The sequence below is a fragment of the Oncorhynchus keta genome, chromosome 13 (genome assembly GCF_023373465.1).
Source record: "Oncorhynchus keta strain PuntledgeMale-10-30-2019 chromosome 13, Oket_V2, whole genome shotgun sequence".
Lineage (NCBI taxonomy): Eukaryota > Metazoa > Chordata > Actinopteri > Salmoniformes > Salmonidae > Oncorhynchus > Oncorhynchus keta.
Genome location: NC_068433.1, coordinates 22,997,283 through 23,015,036, shown reverse-complemented (window position 1 = coordinate 23,015,036; position 17,754 = coordinate 22,997,283). Strand labels below are relative to the sequence as shown.

General features: G+C 47.4%; 1 protein-coding gene across 1 annotated transcript in view; it reads right to left on the bottom strand.

The window, feature by feature from the left end:
• Positions 1-17,754, bottom strand: part of dnah2 (dynein, axonemal, heavy chain 2) — a 244,930-nt gene that overhangs the window by 171,210 nt on the left and 55,966 nt on the right. Inside the window, 6 exon segments of the mRNA XM_052459726.1 lie at positions 2,896-3,084; positions 5,354-5,593; positions 8,504-8,660; positions 11,140-11,286; positions 11,640-11,854; positions 16,959-17,141. Coding sequence (XP_052315686.1) covers positions 2,896-3,084; positions 5,354-5,593; positions 8,504-8,660; positions 11,140-11,286; positions 11,640-11,854; positions 16,959-17,141 — 1,131 coding nt within the window.

The following is a 17,754-nucleotide window of genomic DNA, read 5'->3' as shown; positions in this document are numbered from 1 at the left end:
GAGAGGAAACTGAGCTGAACTTCCTAACCTCCTGCCCAATGTATGACCATATTAGAGAGACATATTTCCCTCAGATTACACAGATCTACAAAGAATTCGAAAACAAATCCAATTTTGAAAAACTCCCATATCTACTGGGTGAAATTCCACAGTGTGCCATCACAGCAGCAAGATTTGTGACCTGTTGCCACGAGAAAAAGGCAACCAGTGAAGAACAAACACCATTGTAAATACAACCCATATTTATGCTTATTTATTTTATCTTGTGTCCTTTAACCATTTGTACATTGTTAAAACACTGTATATATATATACAGTGCCTTGCGAAAGTATTCGGCCCCCTTGAACTTTGCGACCTCTTGCCACATTTCAGGCTTCAAACATAAAGATATAAAACTGTATTTTTTTGTGAAGAATCAACAACAAGTGGGACACAATCATGAAGTGGAACGACAAAACTGAAAAATTGGGCGTGCAAAATTATTCAGCCCCTTTACTTTCAGTGCAGCAAACTCTCTCCAGAAGTTCATTGAGGATCTCTGAATGATCCAATGTTGACCTAAATGACTAATGATGATAAATACAATCCACCTGTGTGTAATCAAGTCTCCGTATAAATGCACCTGCACTGTGATAGTCTCAGAGGTCCGTTAAAAGCGCAGAGAGCATCATGAAGAACAAGGAACACACCAGGCCGGTCCGAGATACTGTTGTGAAGAAGTTTAAAGCCGGATTTGGATACAAAAACATTTCCCAAGCTTTAAACATCCCAAGGAGCACTGTGCAAGCGATAATATTGAAATGGAAGGAGTATCAGACCACTGCAAATCTACCAAGACCTGGCCGTCCCTCTAAACTTTCAGCTCATACAAGGAGAAGACTGATCAGAGATGCAGCCAAGAGACCCATGATGACTCTGGATGAACTGCAGAGATCTACAGCTGAGGTGGGAGACTCTGTCCATAGGACAACAATCATTCGTATATTGCACAAATCTGGCCTTTATGGAAGAGTGGCAAGAAGAAAGCCATTTCTTAAAGATATCCATAAAAAGTGTCGTTTAAAGTTTGCCACAAGCCACCTGGGAGACACACCAAACATGTGGAAGAAGGTGCTCTGGTCAGATGAAACCAAAATATAACTTTTTGGCAACAATGCAAAACGTTATGTTTGGCGTAAAAGCAACACAGCTCATCACCCTGAACACACCATCCCCACTGTCAAACATGGTGGTGGCAGCATCATGGTTTGGGCCTGCTTTTCTTCAGCAGGGACAGGGAAGATGGTTAAAATTGATGGGAAGATGGATGGAGCCAAATACAGGACCATTCTGGAAGAAAACCTGATGGAGTCTGCAAAAGACCTGAGACTGGGACGGAGATTTGTCTTCCAACAAGACAATGATCCAAAACATAAAGCAAAATCTACAATGGAATGGTTCAAAAATAAACATATCCAGGTGTTAGAATGGCCAAGTCAAAGTCCAGACCTGAATCCAATCGAGAATCTGTGGAAAGAACTGAAAACTGCTGCTCACAAATGCTCTCCATCCAACCTCACTGAGCTCGAGCTGCTTTGCAAGGAGGAATGGGAAAAAATGTCAGTCTCTCGATGTGCAAAACTGATAGAGACATACTCCAAGTGACTTACAGCTGTAATCGCAGCAAAAGGTGGCGCTACAAAGTATTAACTTAAGGGGGCTGAATAATTTTGCACGCCCAATTTTTCCGTTTTTGATTTGTTAAAAAAGTTTGAAATATCCAATAAATGTCGTTCCACTTCATGATTGTGTCCCACTTGTTGTTGATTCTTCACAAAAAAATACAATTTTACATCTTTATGTTTGAAGCCTGAAATGTGCCAAACGGTCGCAAAGTTCAAGGGGGCCGAATACTTTTGCAAGGCACTGTATATATTTGTAATGTCTTTATTGTTTTGAAACTTCTGTATGTGTAATGTTTACTGTTAATTTTTATTGTTTATTTCACTTTATATATTCACTTTATATATTATCTACCTCACTTGCTTTGGCAATGTTAACACATGTTTCCCATGCCAATAAAGCCCTTGAATTTAATTGAATTGAGAGGGAGAAAGAGGGAGAGAGAGGGGAAGAAAGAGGGAGAGAGAGGGAGAAAGAGGGAGAGAGAGGAAGAAAGAGGGAGAGAGAGAGACAAAGAGCGCGAGAAAGAGAGGGAGAGAGCGCGAGAGAGAGAGAGAGGGTGAGAGAAATAGGGAGAGAGAGAGGGAGAAAGAGGGAGAGAGAGAGGGAGAAAGAGGGAGAAGGAGGGAGAGAGGGAGAGAGGGAGAGAGAAAGCGGGAGAGAGGGAGGGAGAAAGAGGGAGAAAGAGAGGGAGAGAGAGAGGGAGAAAGAGGGAGAGAGAGAGAGGGAGAAAGAGGGAGAGAGAGAGAGGGAGAGAGCCAGGGAGATTTGGTGTCCTGTTTTGATTTATAATGCTATCTTAATACGTAAAATAACTTGCGCTGCGTTCAGCTCTGCGTCTGTTAGACAAGGACAAAGGATGTTCTCTTCCATTGTATTCTAAATAGTGCCGAGTTGACGACCTGTCTGGCTGTGTCTCTCACTGTGACTCAGACCTTGGAAATGCTACAAAATCATGTGGCATCCTACACTGAGAATGGATGACATTGTTCGCCTTCAAACCGAGGTTAGTACGTGTAGGAGTAAAATTGCTAGAATCCCTGGTAAGAGTGTGCACGTGAACAAAATATATGTCTCGTGAACTGCTTGGAAGTCTATTACAATCTGCAGTGCTTATGCATGAGTGTTAAAAACTGTGTGTATGTATGTGATTGAGTGATCGTGCGTGTGCGTGCGTGTTTCTCCGTTTGTGTGTTTGCGTGAATTTGTGTGTGATCTGTGTGTCCCTTCTACCTGTGAGGTGGTCCCGGGGCCCTCGTGGCGTAGTACCACCTGCACCCTGAAGAGGGGGTTGGGGGAAGTCTTGCTGTCTCCGTTGATGGCCTTGGACAGCTCCTGTAAGGACCACTTGATGTTGAGACGGAGAGCCTCCTCCACCAAGCCGTCCATCTTCTCCGTGTACACAACCCAGTGCTGCTGGACCTGGGACACACACACACACACACACACACACACACACACACACACACACACACACACACAACAAACGGCAAGCAAACACCCCCCACACACACACACACACACACACACACACACACACACACACACACACACACACACACACACACACACACACACACACACACACACACACACACACACACACAAACGGCAAGCAAACACCCCCCACACACACACACACACAAACCCACACACACACCTACTATTATCTGTCCATCATAAATTCACTCAACCACTTAATGTCATCTATTCATAATTTGTTCCACAGGTGAAGTTCTAAATGAAGTGATTTTCTAGATGAACAGTTTTCATTTTCTATAATGAAATTACCCCCATAATTGTATCTTGCTAGCCACTATTTGTGAGTACAAATTAGCACAAAAAGTAGCGAAGCAAAAACTAGCAAAGAATAGGTACCCTCCCACACACACACGCGCACACACACACACACACACGCACACACAATCCGCAAACCGCCCGACTATGTGATCAAATCTGAGGGCCGCACCCGACCCTAACCCACTAATATAGACAATGCGATGTAGGCTACGGTCAGAGACGGCAGAATGATTTCCTGACAGGGGCTGCAGGCTTTTCTTTGGCTTGATCTAGAAGTTTCTGTTTACAATTTCCTACATTTTGGTCGGCTATTTGTTAAGCAACTTGTCTATAATTAGATACACGCAGCTTCTCTTCTGGCATTAGACTGTATGTTGCCCCAGAAGACTAAACAAACCCTTGTTCACCAGAATAATGTCATAAATCGATTTGAATGCAGGCTTCAATCTAGATGACAGCGGCCATTTTGTCTTTGTCATCTCTGCCTCATTCGCGGAGCAAAGACGCTTAGGGAACGGGAGAGAAAATGAAATAACTCAACAACAACTAAACTGGAAATACTTCCTGTGCAAAATGTCCAAAAGCATCGGTCTGACCGGTTGTAGGGAAATAGAAACCTGTGAAACCGACTCAACGTGTTTCTGTTAAGATTTCAGTTCGGCATGGATGCATATTTTATGTGGTTGAAATACGATCAGCTTTTATGATGCTGATAGCACCTCTACAGACTGTATCTAAACTGTGCATTCAAATTCTCTCAAGATGCTGAAAGAAATCAATCATATTTCTCCACTCCTGTTCCCGAGTCAAAATGTAGTCTATATTTGGTGTACCATTTTACTGCAAGAAATGCTTAGTTCTGCAGGGGTTAGTATTTAGGCTTTGTGAGAGGTTATAGACCTACAGTCAGTGTCCTGATTTCCATTTAACCCATCTGAACAGTAGGCTGCAGTTCCCTTGACGTGCCATAGGCCCATTTGAAGTCCCTATCTTGTGACTGTTGAATTTGTATAGCGCCGCACAATATCACACATAACATAGCCGGGCACTGCTATCGTCCTATTTTACCATTTCACCAAACATCTTGAACTCTCCATTTCACAGCTTTTCTCTTACTGAATTAAACTCCGACATTGTCCTTTTTTGTCTCAGTGGATCGACGTGAACTTTTTCTGCCCGTTCCCAAAAGCGTTGGCTGTAGGCTGTAGGCTATTTGGCGTGCGTACAGTTAGGCCCTAAAGCTTAGGCTTATGCGCGAATGCCAGACAACCTAAAATCATGAAAGAAAAACCTCAATGTAGCCTATAGATATATATTGCACACGAACGACACATTTATTTAAAAAAATGTAAGGTATTGTTTTCTCTTTAGTCAACCCGCTCGCCGCCCACCCGCCCTTCATCCACACAATATTTAATGACCCTAAGCCCACCCGCCCTTCATCCACACAATATTTAATGACCCTAAGCCCACCCGCCCTTCATCCACACAATATTTAATGACCCTAAGCCCACCCGCCCTTCATCCACACATATTTAATGACCCTAAGCCCACCCGCCCTTCATCCACACAATATTTAATGACCCTAAGCCCACCCGCCCTTCATCCACACAATATTTAATGACCCTAAGCCCACCCGCCCTTCATCCACACAATATTTAATGACCCTAAGCCCACCCGCCCTTCATCCACACAATATTTAATGACCCTAAGCCCACCCGCCCTTCATCCACACAATATTTAATGACCCTAAGCCCACCCGCCCTTCATCCACACAATATTTAATGACCCTAAGCCCACCCGCCCTTCATCCACACAATATTTAATGACCCTAAGCCCACCCGCCCCGCGGATATAACCGATTCAACCCGCGCATCACTACACCACAGACCTCTGGTCCGTCTGTGCGGAAGGTCTCGTAGACCCGGGACATGATGGCTACGATGTCCTGGTGTGCTGAGTGGAGCCGCTGGAGCTGGGCTTGCTGGTGGGCCTGCTGGTCCCCCTCAAACTCCAGGTCCCTGTACACTGTCTTCCCATCCACACGCACAAGCAGCAGCTCACTGATCAGACCACACTGACGGGAGATGGCCAGGTTGGCTGCCTTGTACTCATCCACGATGAGCTGGATCTGATAGGGAGGGGAGAGGAGGTTAGGTGGATGATGGTTAATTTGGAGGAGAGGAGAGGAGAGGAGAGGCGAGGAGAGAGAGGAGAGGAGAGGAGAGGAGAGGAGAGGAGAGGAGAGGAGAGGAGAGGAGAGGAGATAAAGAGGGAACCATGGTACTTTCCCAGCAGTGCCCCTTTCCAACCCCCCTTTACGTCTAGGATCAAAGCAGGCGAGCGTATTACATAGGAACCACGCTCCACCATCTCCACCAACACGAACTCTTCTGGTTTGAATTACCAGAGACAGGTCTTATCATCACAGCATCGGGCTGTGGCCAAACAGAATAGAACATACATCCAACATTTTCCTTTTCAATTTGTGGAAGAGAGAAGAGGAGGGGAGCTGCGGAGATGACTGGCTCTCTCATATTGCCTCGGCAGCCGGACCTAATTCAGACGGAGAGCAAATCCGTCTCTCACTCAGAATTTCAGATCCTAGCGACGATCTCCGGATTTGACGGCTTTCATGGGGATAAGGCCTGCCGCGCAGAATAATCCTCTGAGAGAGAGAGAGAGAAGAGGAGTCGGGGGGGGTAGAGAGGGAAATAGGGATGGGGGCTGTTCTGAGTCAGTTCAGATCTCTCTTCCTCTCGTTCCCTCTCCCTCTCACACCCCCTCTCCCCATCTACCTACCTACCACACGGAAGACAGCGCTCACCGAGTTTTTGACTTTGGGCTCGACAGATCTTGACATTGGCTCGACACAAACCTGATCTTAAACCCCTTGAGAGAGAGGGGAGACAGGGGAGAGGGGCGTGGCGCGGTGGCATGAATCCTTGCCAACGAGTGTTAGTGTTCATTACGCATGCTGCTGCTGCTCAGCCTGTCTTGAACACTGAGCCCCACTACTGTCTCTCTGGAAGTCAAGGCACTCATTATTATACTGTAGCACTGTAGCATCGTACTGTAGCTTAGCACAGTAGCATCCAATACATTGTTGGCAATGCATTCATTATCATTCATTATCAAGCATCGTAGCGTAGCTTAGCATCCAATACAATGCAACTCCATAACGTTGGCAAAGCATTCATTATACTACAGCTAGTATTTCAGCATTACACCCCTCACCTAGACTGGTCCCAGGTCTGTTTGTGCTGTCTTGACAACTCCTATGGCCATTGCTGTTGGCAAGACACCAAAACTGATCTGAAACCAGGCTATTCACTGCAACTCTCCTGTGTCCTGTATCTCTTACTATACAATTACCCATGAATCATACAACCATACCCCTGTTTCATAATGCAGCCTTATATGGCATTGGAATGGAATAAAAATGAAATGCAGGAGGGTTATGTGTATTTATACTCTATCACCCCTCTCCACCTTCCCGTCTATCCCTCACTCCCTCTTCTCCCTCTGGAGATCATTTGATCCCGGTGGTTGAGGAGAATAGAAGCCCTCTGCGTCTATCACTCGCACACACACACACACACACACACGCACACACACACGCACACATACATGCGCACGCACGCACGCACACACACACACACGCCCACACGCACGCACGCACACACACACACACACACGCACGCACGCACACACATACACACACGCACGCACGCACACACACACACATACACGCACACACACATGCCCACACACACACGCACGCACACACACACACAAAACACATACAGTCCATCACACACAGCCCTCTGTGCATTGGTTCCAACAGTAATACCTCATAACACTCCATGCATCATGGCTTAAATTGAACAGCGGCCAGCCTGGCGGGGTGTTTTTGTGTCAGTGTCTGCTGTTTTCAGCTAGCGGCTGAATTCTGCTGAATTTGTTTCCCAGATTCAGATGTTTATTGGTCTAGAAAATGCTGACCGCAGAAGGAAGACAACGGGATACAGTCTGTGCCCTGTGTGTGTGCGTGCGTGCGTGTGTGTGTGCGTGCGTGCATGTGTGTGTGTGCGTGTGTGTGCGTGTGATGAAGGTGGTTTGTAAAAGCAGGGAGCCAAATGAACCCACATCCTGTTGCTGTACTGTCTCTACAGGGCTTACGGCTTCACATCTAAAACCCTGGGCCCAGGAGAACAGCACAGTAGTGTTCTTCTAGCCCAATGGCTACCAGCGCTGGTCCCAGGAGAACAGCACAGTAGTGTTCTTCTAGCCCAATGGCTACCAGCCCTGGTCCCAGGAGAACAGCACAGTAGTGTTCTTCGAGCCCAATGGCTACCACCCCTGGTCCCAGGAGAACAGCACAGTAGTGTTCTTCTAGCCCAATGGCTACCAGCCCTGGTCCCAGGAGAACAGCACAGTAGTGTTCTTCGAGCCCAATGGCTACCACCCCTGGTCCCAGGAGAACAGCACAGTAGTGTTCTTCTAGCCCAATGGCTACCAGCCCTGGTCCCAGGAGAACAGCACAGTAGTGTTCTTCTAGCCCAATGGCTACCAGCCCTGGTCCCAGGAGAACAGCACAGTAGTGTTCTTCTAGCCCAATGGCTACCAGCCCTGGTCCCAGGAGAACAGCACAGTAGTGTTCTTCTAGCCCAATGGCTACCAGCCCTGGTCCCAGGAGAACAGCACAGTAGTGTTCTTCTAGCCCAATGGCTACCAGCCCTGGTCCCAGGAGAACAGCACAGTAGTGTTCTTCTAGCCCAATGGCTACCAGCCCTGGTCCCAGGAGAACAGCACAGTAGTGTTCTTCGAGCCCAATGGCTACCAGCCCTGGTCCCAGGAGAACAGCACAGTAGTGTTCTTCTAGCCCAATGGCTACCAGCCCTGGTCCTAGCCCATAAAAGCTTAGAATGGATCAGCCGACAGTAAAACGTCTCTATCTATCTCAAGGTTGGTGACCAAGACTTTACACCCTTTCTGTAATCTATGAGTCGGTGTGTGTTTTATCATGGTGTGTCCTGACCTTGCTGGCGTGCAGCCTGCAGTCTTTAATGAAGAAGCTGGACGCTCCTTTAGAGGACCAGAGGAGCTTGGAGAGTCCTGGCTGGATCTTCTTGTCCAGGAAACGGATTCGCTCCCGAAACAAACCCAGCTCTTCAGCAGACAGCGACGCGATGATCCTGACACACACACACACATACATACAGTATAGACACACGCGGGACACACACACGAACCAAACATTAGTGTTTATATAAACATGATAATATTGGTTGTCTTTTCTTCAATTCATTTCCTGAACTGTATTGTTTAACATAAATAGTATGGGTCACTAAATACTGTATTACAGTAGGATGTCCAATCAAAAAAGTAGATTTTGACCAATGGGTAAAATATAGTTAACTGTGTAGATACTGATCGAAAATCTGTAAAAGAAAACAACTAGGCTGGATGCTGTGTCAACTAGGCTGGATGCTGTGTCAACTAGGCTGGATGCTGTGTCAACTAGGCTGGATGCTGTGTCAACTAGGCTGGATGCTGTGTCAGCTAGGCTGGATGCTGTGTCAGCTAGGCTGGATGCTGTGTCAGCTAGGCTGGATGCTGTGTCAGCTAGGCTGGATGCTGTGTCAACTAGGCTGGATGCTGTGTCAGCTAGGCTGGATGCTGTGTCAGCTAGGCTGGATGCTGTGTCAACTAGGCTGGATGCTGTGTCAGCTAGGCTGGATGCTGTGTCAACTAGGCTGGATGCTGTGTCAACTAGGCTGGATGCTGTGTCAACTAGGCTGGATGCTGTGTCAGCTAGGCTGGATGCTGTGTCAGCTAGGCTGGATGCTGTGTCAGCTAGGCTGGATGCTGTGTCAACTAGGCTGGATGCTGTGTCAGCTAGGCTGGATGCTGTGTCAACTAGGCTGGATGCTGTGTGAGAGTTAAGGCTACCTGACAGGCTCACCATTGAACCTGTCATCTTTCTTCTGGAATTCGGAGGACATAAAACCATATTGAGGTAAGACTGATATCGATTTTGAGACATGACATGTAGTATTTTCCTATTTTAGTGTACGCTTTTCATATTGATGTGAAATTCCTGTTCTTTTCGAAGACTTCTCACAAAAACAAGCGTAGCTCTGTGAAATGTCAACGGAGCAGGGAGCGTACCACAAGCTGTTGCTTTTCAAAGCCTTGTACATTTAACTCAGTTCATTTGGCTTTTTGCGACCCGCAGAAACAACTTTGCAGATGACCACAACATGTAGAATCCTCATAAGTCGCTGCGAGAAAGCGCCCCGCTCTGTCAACAGAGCTCGGTGTCTATTAGCAGAAGTATTCGATGACCAAATCCGACTATTCAGATATAATGTTGATGATATGGTAGTGAAAGACCCCACTGAACGATTCAGAACATGAACAATCATATTTGTCTTGGTGAAATTAATTTTATAACATAATGAAGTGAAATTTCATCACCAAAGCTTGTTTGGGCAGAGTGGATGGACACCCTAATTACAGAGAAATATATAAACACTAACACACAGTTTGTCGATGCAGTATGCACACACTTGACCTACGGCTAGGCCTCTTCTCACAGTAAGTTGTGAGCATTATGCTATGCATTGCCTGCCACGTGCTAATTCACATCCACTCTGAGTGTACTTCAACCTGAAGTGTTTCACAGTGTGTGTGTTCAGTTTCAAGCAGTGTTGTGTGTGCTGAACATTGCAGGGTCCCAGGCACCATGTATACAGAGGCTTAAAGTCCAATTTGCCTCATACTGAACAAGGATGTGAGAGACTTAAGTACAGCGTGTGTGGGTGTGTGTGAGAGCGTGCGTAAGGGTTTTCTTCCGTCGAAGGAGAGGAGGACCAAAATGTAGCGTAGTAATGTGAACACTACACAAATACAAAATAACAACCGTGGCAAAACCCGAAACAGTCTTATCTGGTGCAGAGAACACAAAGACAGGACACAACCACCCACAAAACCCAACACAAAACAGGCTACCTAAATATGGTTCCCAATCAGAGACAATGACTAACACCTGCCTCTGATTGAGAACCATATCAGGCCAAACATAGAACTAGACAAACTAGACATACAACATAGATTGCCCACCCAGCTCACGTCCTGACCAACACTAAAACAAGGAAAACACAAAAGAACTATGGCCAGAACGTGACAGCGCGTGTATGCATGTGTGTGTTCGTACCTGTCTGCGTACATCTATGTGTGTGCGTGCCTGCGTGTATCTCCGAACATTTGTGTGTGTGTGTATGTATCTACGTGCATGTGTGTGTGTGTATCTACGTGCACATGTGTGTGCACTTGCTCGTGTGTGTCTACGTGCATATATGTGTGTGTATCTACGTGCACGTGTGTGCGCTTGCGCGTGTGTGTGTCTACGTGCATGTGTGTGTGTGTGTGTGTCTACGTGCATATATGTGTGTGTATCTACGTGTGTGTGTGTGTGTGTGTGTGTGTGTGTGTGTCACGTGCATGTGCGCTTGCGAGTGTGTCTACGCGCGTGTGTGTGTCTACGTGTGTGTGTGTGTGTGTGTGTGTGTGTGTGTGTGTGTGTGTGTGTGTGTGTGTGTGCGTGTGCGTGTGCGTGTGCGTGTGTGTGTGTGTGTGTGTGTGTGTGTGTGTGTGTGTGTGTGTCTGTACCGGTTGTAGTCTCGTACCACCAGCAGCACACTCTCCCTCATGCTGCGGAGCTCCTCTCTCCTCTGGTAGACGTCAGAGACGTAGTGGGGGATCTCGAACAGCAGACGCTCCCAGTAGTGGATCTCATTGAACATCTTCAGCATGTTCCTACACACAACCAAGGACAGGGAGTGTTCACAGTCTGGCAGAGGACGGATGCTGCGGCATCATGCCAGAGGTCTGATACAGAAGGTGTTTGTGTCGGGGGGAGTGAGAGACCCCGGTGTGCGTCTTTATGTCAGTAGGGTGCGTGAGCCTGAGAATATCTGCGTGTCCTGTAACGTGTCCTCTAACCGCCTGTCTGCGTTGGCGAAAACTCTTCTAACATAATCAGTCTCCTCCATCTTCCTAGTGTGTGTGTGTGTGTGTGTGTGTGTGTGTGTGTGTGTGTGTGTGTGTGTGTGTGTGTGTGTGTGTGTGTGTGTGTGTGTGTGTGTGTGTGTCCTCCGGTATGAACCCACTTGTCGAAGTTGATGTCCAGCATGCCCTGTTTCTCCTTGCAGCGCATCATGAGTGGCTGGTTCAGCCTCTTGAGACTCTGTCGGTCCAGAGACTGACTCCACTCAGAGAAGACCCTCCGGACCAACTCATCCAGGGTCTGGACCAGCTGGCTGTACGCCAGACGCACCTCCTCTCCACTGCCGATGTGGGGCAGGAAGTGGGCACACTGTACCACCTACCACACACAGGGTCATTCAACAAGAGTTTTAAAAAAGGAGCAACGGGCCATACAGACGAGCTAAGAAAGGCAGACAGCAACTTGTATCAAAAAACCGACCTCAGACGGAAGGGTCTCCAACGTTAACAGGATGCTTGTTGCTAAGTGTTTCTGTTGTAATATTCTGTCTCCTTGAATGCTCACAACCACTTAACCGATGGAGAAATGGTTGATCAAAACCGAGAGCTTATTATATTCCTATCTGTGTAGAATGAACGTTCTCCCTTGTTCTATGGTGCCTAATGTATCCGGAAAGATGCATTTCGTTCCTTCCAGCCATATGCTCTGCGTAAGCAAAGAGACCAGGCAGACACAGCTGTGTTTAAAACACACAGATGCCAAGGCCATGTCTGGGCCCCTATCCATCTGATCTGGGATCAGTTTGGCCTTTCAGATAATTACATGGACAGTCTGGGAGGACCTGATCATAGATCGGTAGGACTCCTACTCTAAGATGCTTTATGAATCTGGGCCCTGGACTCAATGGACTGGCCCCCTGCCATGATAGGCCTGCTCCAACCCCTAACTGGCTGATTCTCCCCATAGAGTACAACAGAGTACTGGAGCCTTGCTTCATTAAGGTTCATCTCCATATGTCTGAGGATGGCTTTGGCCTGCTTATAACCCCTGTCTCCCTTATACAGTACTTTGGCCTGCTATAACCCCTGTCTCCCTTATACAGTACTTTGGCCTGCTATAACCCCTGTCTCCCTTATACAGTACTTTGGCCTGCTATAACCCCTGTCTCCCTTATACAGTACTTTGGCCTGCTATAACCCCTGTCTCCCTTATACAGTACTTTGACCTGCTATAACCCCTGTCTCCCTTATACAGTACTTTGACCTGCTATAACCCCTGTCTCCCCTATACAGTACTTTGGCCTGCTATAACCCCTGTCTCCACTATACAGTACTTTGACCTGCTATAACCCCTGTCTCCCTTATACAGTACTTTGGCCTGCTATAACCCCTGTCTCCCTTATACAGTACTTTGGCCTGCTATAACCCCTGTCTCCCTTATACAGTACTTTGGCCTGCTTATAACCCCTGTCTCCCTTATACAGTACTTTGGCCTGCTATAACCCCTGTCTCCCTTATACAGTACTTTGGCCTGCTATAACCCCTGTCTCCCTTATACAGTACTTTGGCCTGCTATAACCCCTGTCTCCCTTATACAGTACTTTGACCTGCTATAACCCCTGTCTCCCCTATACAGTACTTTGGCCTGCTATAACCCCTGTCTCCACTATACAGTACTTTGACCTGCTATAACCCTGTCTCCCTTATACAGTACTTTGGCCTGCTTATAATCCCTGTCTCCCTTATACAGTACTTTGGCCTGCTATAACCCCTGTCTCCCTTATACAGTACTTTGGCCTGCTTATAACCCCTGTCTCCCTTATACAGTACTTTGACCTGCTATAACCCCTGTCTCCCTTATACAGTACTTTGGCTTGCTATAACCCCTGTCTCCACTATACAGTACTTTGACCTGCTATAACCCCTGTCTCCCTTATACAGTACTTTGGCCTGCTATAACCCCTGTCTCCCTTATACAGTACTTTGACCTGCTATAACCCCTGTCTCCCTTATACAGTACTTTGGCTTGCTATAACCCCTGTCTCCACTATACAGTACTTTGACCTGCTATAACCCCTGTCTCCCTTATACAGTACTTTTGCCTGCTATAACCCCTGTCTCCCTTATACAGTACTTTGGCCTGCTATAACCCCTGTCTCCCTTATACAGTACTTTGGCCTGCTATAACCCCTGTCTCCCTTATACAGTACTTTGGCCTGCTATAACCCCTGTCTCCCTTATACAGTACTTTGGCCTGCTATAACCCCTGTCTCCCTTATACAGTACTTTGGCCTGCAATAACCCCTGTCTCCCCTATACAGTACTTTGGCCTGCTATAACCCCTGTCTCCCTTATACAGTACTTTGGCCTGCTATAACCCCTGTCTCCCTTATACAGTACTTTGGCCTGCTATAACCCCTGTCTCCCTTATACAGTACTTTGCAATACCTGCAAACCCCTGTCTCCAATATACAGTACTTTGGCCTGCTATAGCCCCTGTCTCCACTATACAGTACTTTGACCTGCTATAACCCCTGTCTCCCTTATACAGTACTTTTGCCTGCTATAACCCCTGTCTCCCTTATACAGTACTTTGGCCTGCTATAACCCCTGTCTCCCTTATACAGTACTTTGGCCTGCTATAACCCCTGTCTCCCTTATACAGTACTTTGGCCTGCTATAACCCCTGTCTCCCTTATACAGTACTTTGGCCTGCTATAACCCCTGTCTCCCTTATACAGTACTTTGGCCTGCAATAACCCCTGTCTCCCTATACAGTACTTTGGCCTGCTATAACCCCTGTCTCCCTTATACAGTACTTTGGCCTGCTATAACCCGTCTCCCTTATACAGTACTTTGGCCTGCTATAACCCCTGTCTCCCTTATACAGTACTTTGGCCTGCAATAACCCCTGTCTCCAATATACAGTACTTTGGCCTGCTATAGCCCCTGTCTCCACTATACAGTACTTTGGCCTGCTATAACCCCTGTCTTCACTATACAGTACTTTGGCCTGCTATAACCCCTGTCTCCCTTATACAGTACTTTGGCCTGCTTATAACCCCTGTCTCCCCTATACAGTACTTTGGCCTGCTTATAACCCCTGTCTCCCTTATACAGTACTTTGGCCTGCTATAACCCCTGTCTCCCTTATACAGTACTTTGGCCTGCTATAACCCCTGTCTCCCTTATACAGTACTTTGGCCTGCTTATAACCCCTGTCTCCCTTATACAGTACTTTGGCCTGCTATAACCCCTGTCTCCCTTATACAGTACTTTGGCCTGCTATAACCCCTGTCTCCCTTATACAGTACTTTGGCCTGCTATAACCCCTGTCTCCCTTATACAGTACTTTGACCTGCTATAACCCCTGTCTCCCTTATACAGTACTTTGACCTGCTATAACCCCTGTCTCCCCTATACAGTACTTTGGCCTGCTATAACCCCTGTCTCCACTATACAGTACTTTGACCTGCTATAACCCCTGTCTCCCTTATACAGTACTTTGGCCTGCTATAACCCCTGTCTCCCTTATACAGTACTTTGGCCTGCTATAACCCCTGTCTCCCTTATACAGTACTTTGGCCTGCTTATAACCCCTGTCTCCCTTATACAGTACTTTGGCCTGCTATAACCCCTGTCTCCCTTATACAGTACTTTGGCCTGCTATAACCCCTGTCTCCCTTATACAGTACTTTGGCCTGCTATAACCCCTGTCTCCCTTATACAGTACTTTGACCTGCTATAACCCCTGTCTCCCCTATACAGTACTTTGGCCTGCTATAACCCCTGTCTCCACTATACAGTACTTTAACCTGCTATAACCCCTGTCTCCCTTATACAGTACTTTGGCCTGCTTATAATCCCTGTCTCCCTTATACAGTACTTTGGCCTGCTATAACCCCTGTCTCCCTTATACAGTACTTTGGCCTGCTTATAACCCCTGTCTCCCTTATACAGTACTTTGACCTGCTATAACCCCTGTCTCCCTTATACAGTACTTTGGCTTGCTATAACCCCTGTCTCCACTATACAGTACTTTGACCTGCTATAACCCCTGTCTCCCTTATACAGTACTTTGGCCTGCTATAACCCCTGTCTCCCTTATACAGTACTTTGACCTGCTATAACCCCTGTCTCCCTTATACAGTACTTTGGCTTGCTATAACCCCTGTCTCCACTATACAGTACTTTGACCTGCTATAACCCCTGTCTCCCTTATACAGTACTTTTGCCTGCTATAACCCCTGTCTCCCTTATACAGTACTTTGGCCTGCTATAACCCCTGTCTCCCTTATACAGTACTTTGGCCTGCTATAACCCCTGTCTCCCTTATACAGTACTTTGGCCTGCTATAACCCCTGTCTCCCTTATACAGTACTTTGGCCTGCTATAACCCCTGTCTCCCTTATACAGTACTTTGGCCTGCAATAACCCCTGTCTCCCCTATACAGTACTTTGGCCTGCTATAACCCCTGTCTCCCTTATACAGTACTTTGGCCTGCTATAACCCCTGTCTCCCTTATACAGTACTTTGGCCTGCTATAACCCCTGTCTCCCTTATACAGTACTTTGGCCTGCAATAACCCCTGTCTCCAATATACAGTACTTTGGCCTGCTATAGCCCCTGTCTCCACTATACAGTACTTTGACCTGCTATAACCCCTGTCTCCCTTAATACAGTACTTTTGCCTGCTATAACCCCTGTCTCCCTTATACAGTACTTTGGCCTGCTATAACCCCTGTCTCCCTTATACAGTACTTTGGCCTGCTATAACCCCTGTCTCCCTTATACAGTACTTTGGCCTGCTATAACCCCTGTCTCCCTTATACAGTACTTTGGCCTGCTATAACCCCTGTCTCCCTTATACAGTACTTTGGCCTGCAATAACCCCTGTCTCCCCTATACAGTACTTTGGCCTGCTATAACCCCTGTCTCCCTTATACAGTACTTTGGCCTGCTATAACCCGTCTCCCTTATACAGTACTTTGGCCTGCTATAACCCCTGTCTCCCTTATACAGTACTTTGGCCTGCAATAACCCCTGTCTCCAATATACAGTACTTTGGCCTGCTATAGCCCCTGTCTCCACTATACAGTACTTTGGCCTGCTATAACCCCTGTCTTCACTATACAGTACTTTGGCCTGCTGTAACCCCTGTCTTCACTATACAGTACTTTGGCCTCCTATAACCCCTGTCTTCACTATACAGTACTTTGGCCTCCTATAACCCCTGTCTCCCCTTTACAGTACCTCTTCTCTGTGGGTTTACCGACACAGTAGGCGTCCTTCCAATGTAACCTCCCTCTCACTCTCATTGAATGTGACACCTTTCCCTTCCAAAAGTCCTAAAGCTAGGTTTGACCTATGGCCTCAAAGTTCAAATGAAGTTGAATAAAACAAATATCTTAATGATCACCCCTTCTCAATGACGGTGTAGACTGTAACCATGTGTAGCCTCTGGCCCTACCCCTTCTCTCACCTCCATGGGTCTCTCTATGCGTCGCCGCAGGGCTCTAGCCCAGTGGGCCTGTCCAGCGTGGAGGGGCATGTGGGCAGGGGTGTGGAACACCTTTTTACTCAGCTCCTTGTTGACCAGGTTGAGTTCCTTATTAAAAAGACCATAGACATCTACCGTCTTCCTGTCTATGGTCCTCTTGATGGCCTGGAGAGAGGGGGGGAGAGAGAGAGAGCAAGAGAGGGAGGGAGAGAGAGAGGGAGAGAGAGCAAGAGAGGGAGGGAGAGAGAGAGAGAGAGAGAGAGAGAGAGAGAGAGAGAGAGAGAGAGAGAGAGAGAGAGAGAGAGGAGAGAGAGGGAGAGAGAGAGAGAGGAGGAGGGAGGGGGAGAGAGAGAGAGCAAGAGAGGGAGGGAGAGAGAGAGAGAGAGAGAGAGAGAGAGAGAGAGAGAGAGAGAGAGGGAGAGAGAGAGAGAGAGAGAGAGAGAGAGAGAGAGAGAGAGAGAGAGAGAGAGAGAGAGAGAGAGAGAGGAGAGAGAGAGAGAGAGAGGAGGGAGGGAGGGGGAGAGAGAGAGAGCAAGAGAGGGAGGGAGAGAGAGAGAGAGAGAGAGAGAGAGAGAGAGAGAGAGAGAGAGAGAGAGAGAGAGAGAGAGAGAGAGAGAGGAGGAGGGAGGGGGGAGAGAGAGAGCAAGAGAGGGAGGGGAGGGAGAGGGAGAGGGAGAGGGAGAGGGAGAGGGGAGAGGGAGAGAGAGAGAGAGAGAGAGAGAGAGAGAGAGAGAGAGAGAGAGAGAGAGAGAGAGACACACACAGAGACAGAGACAGA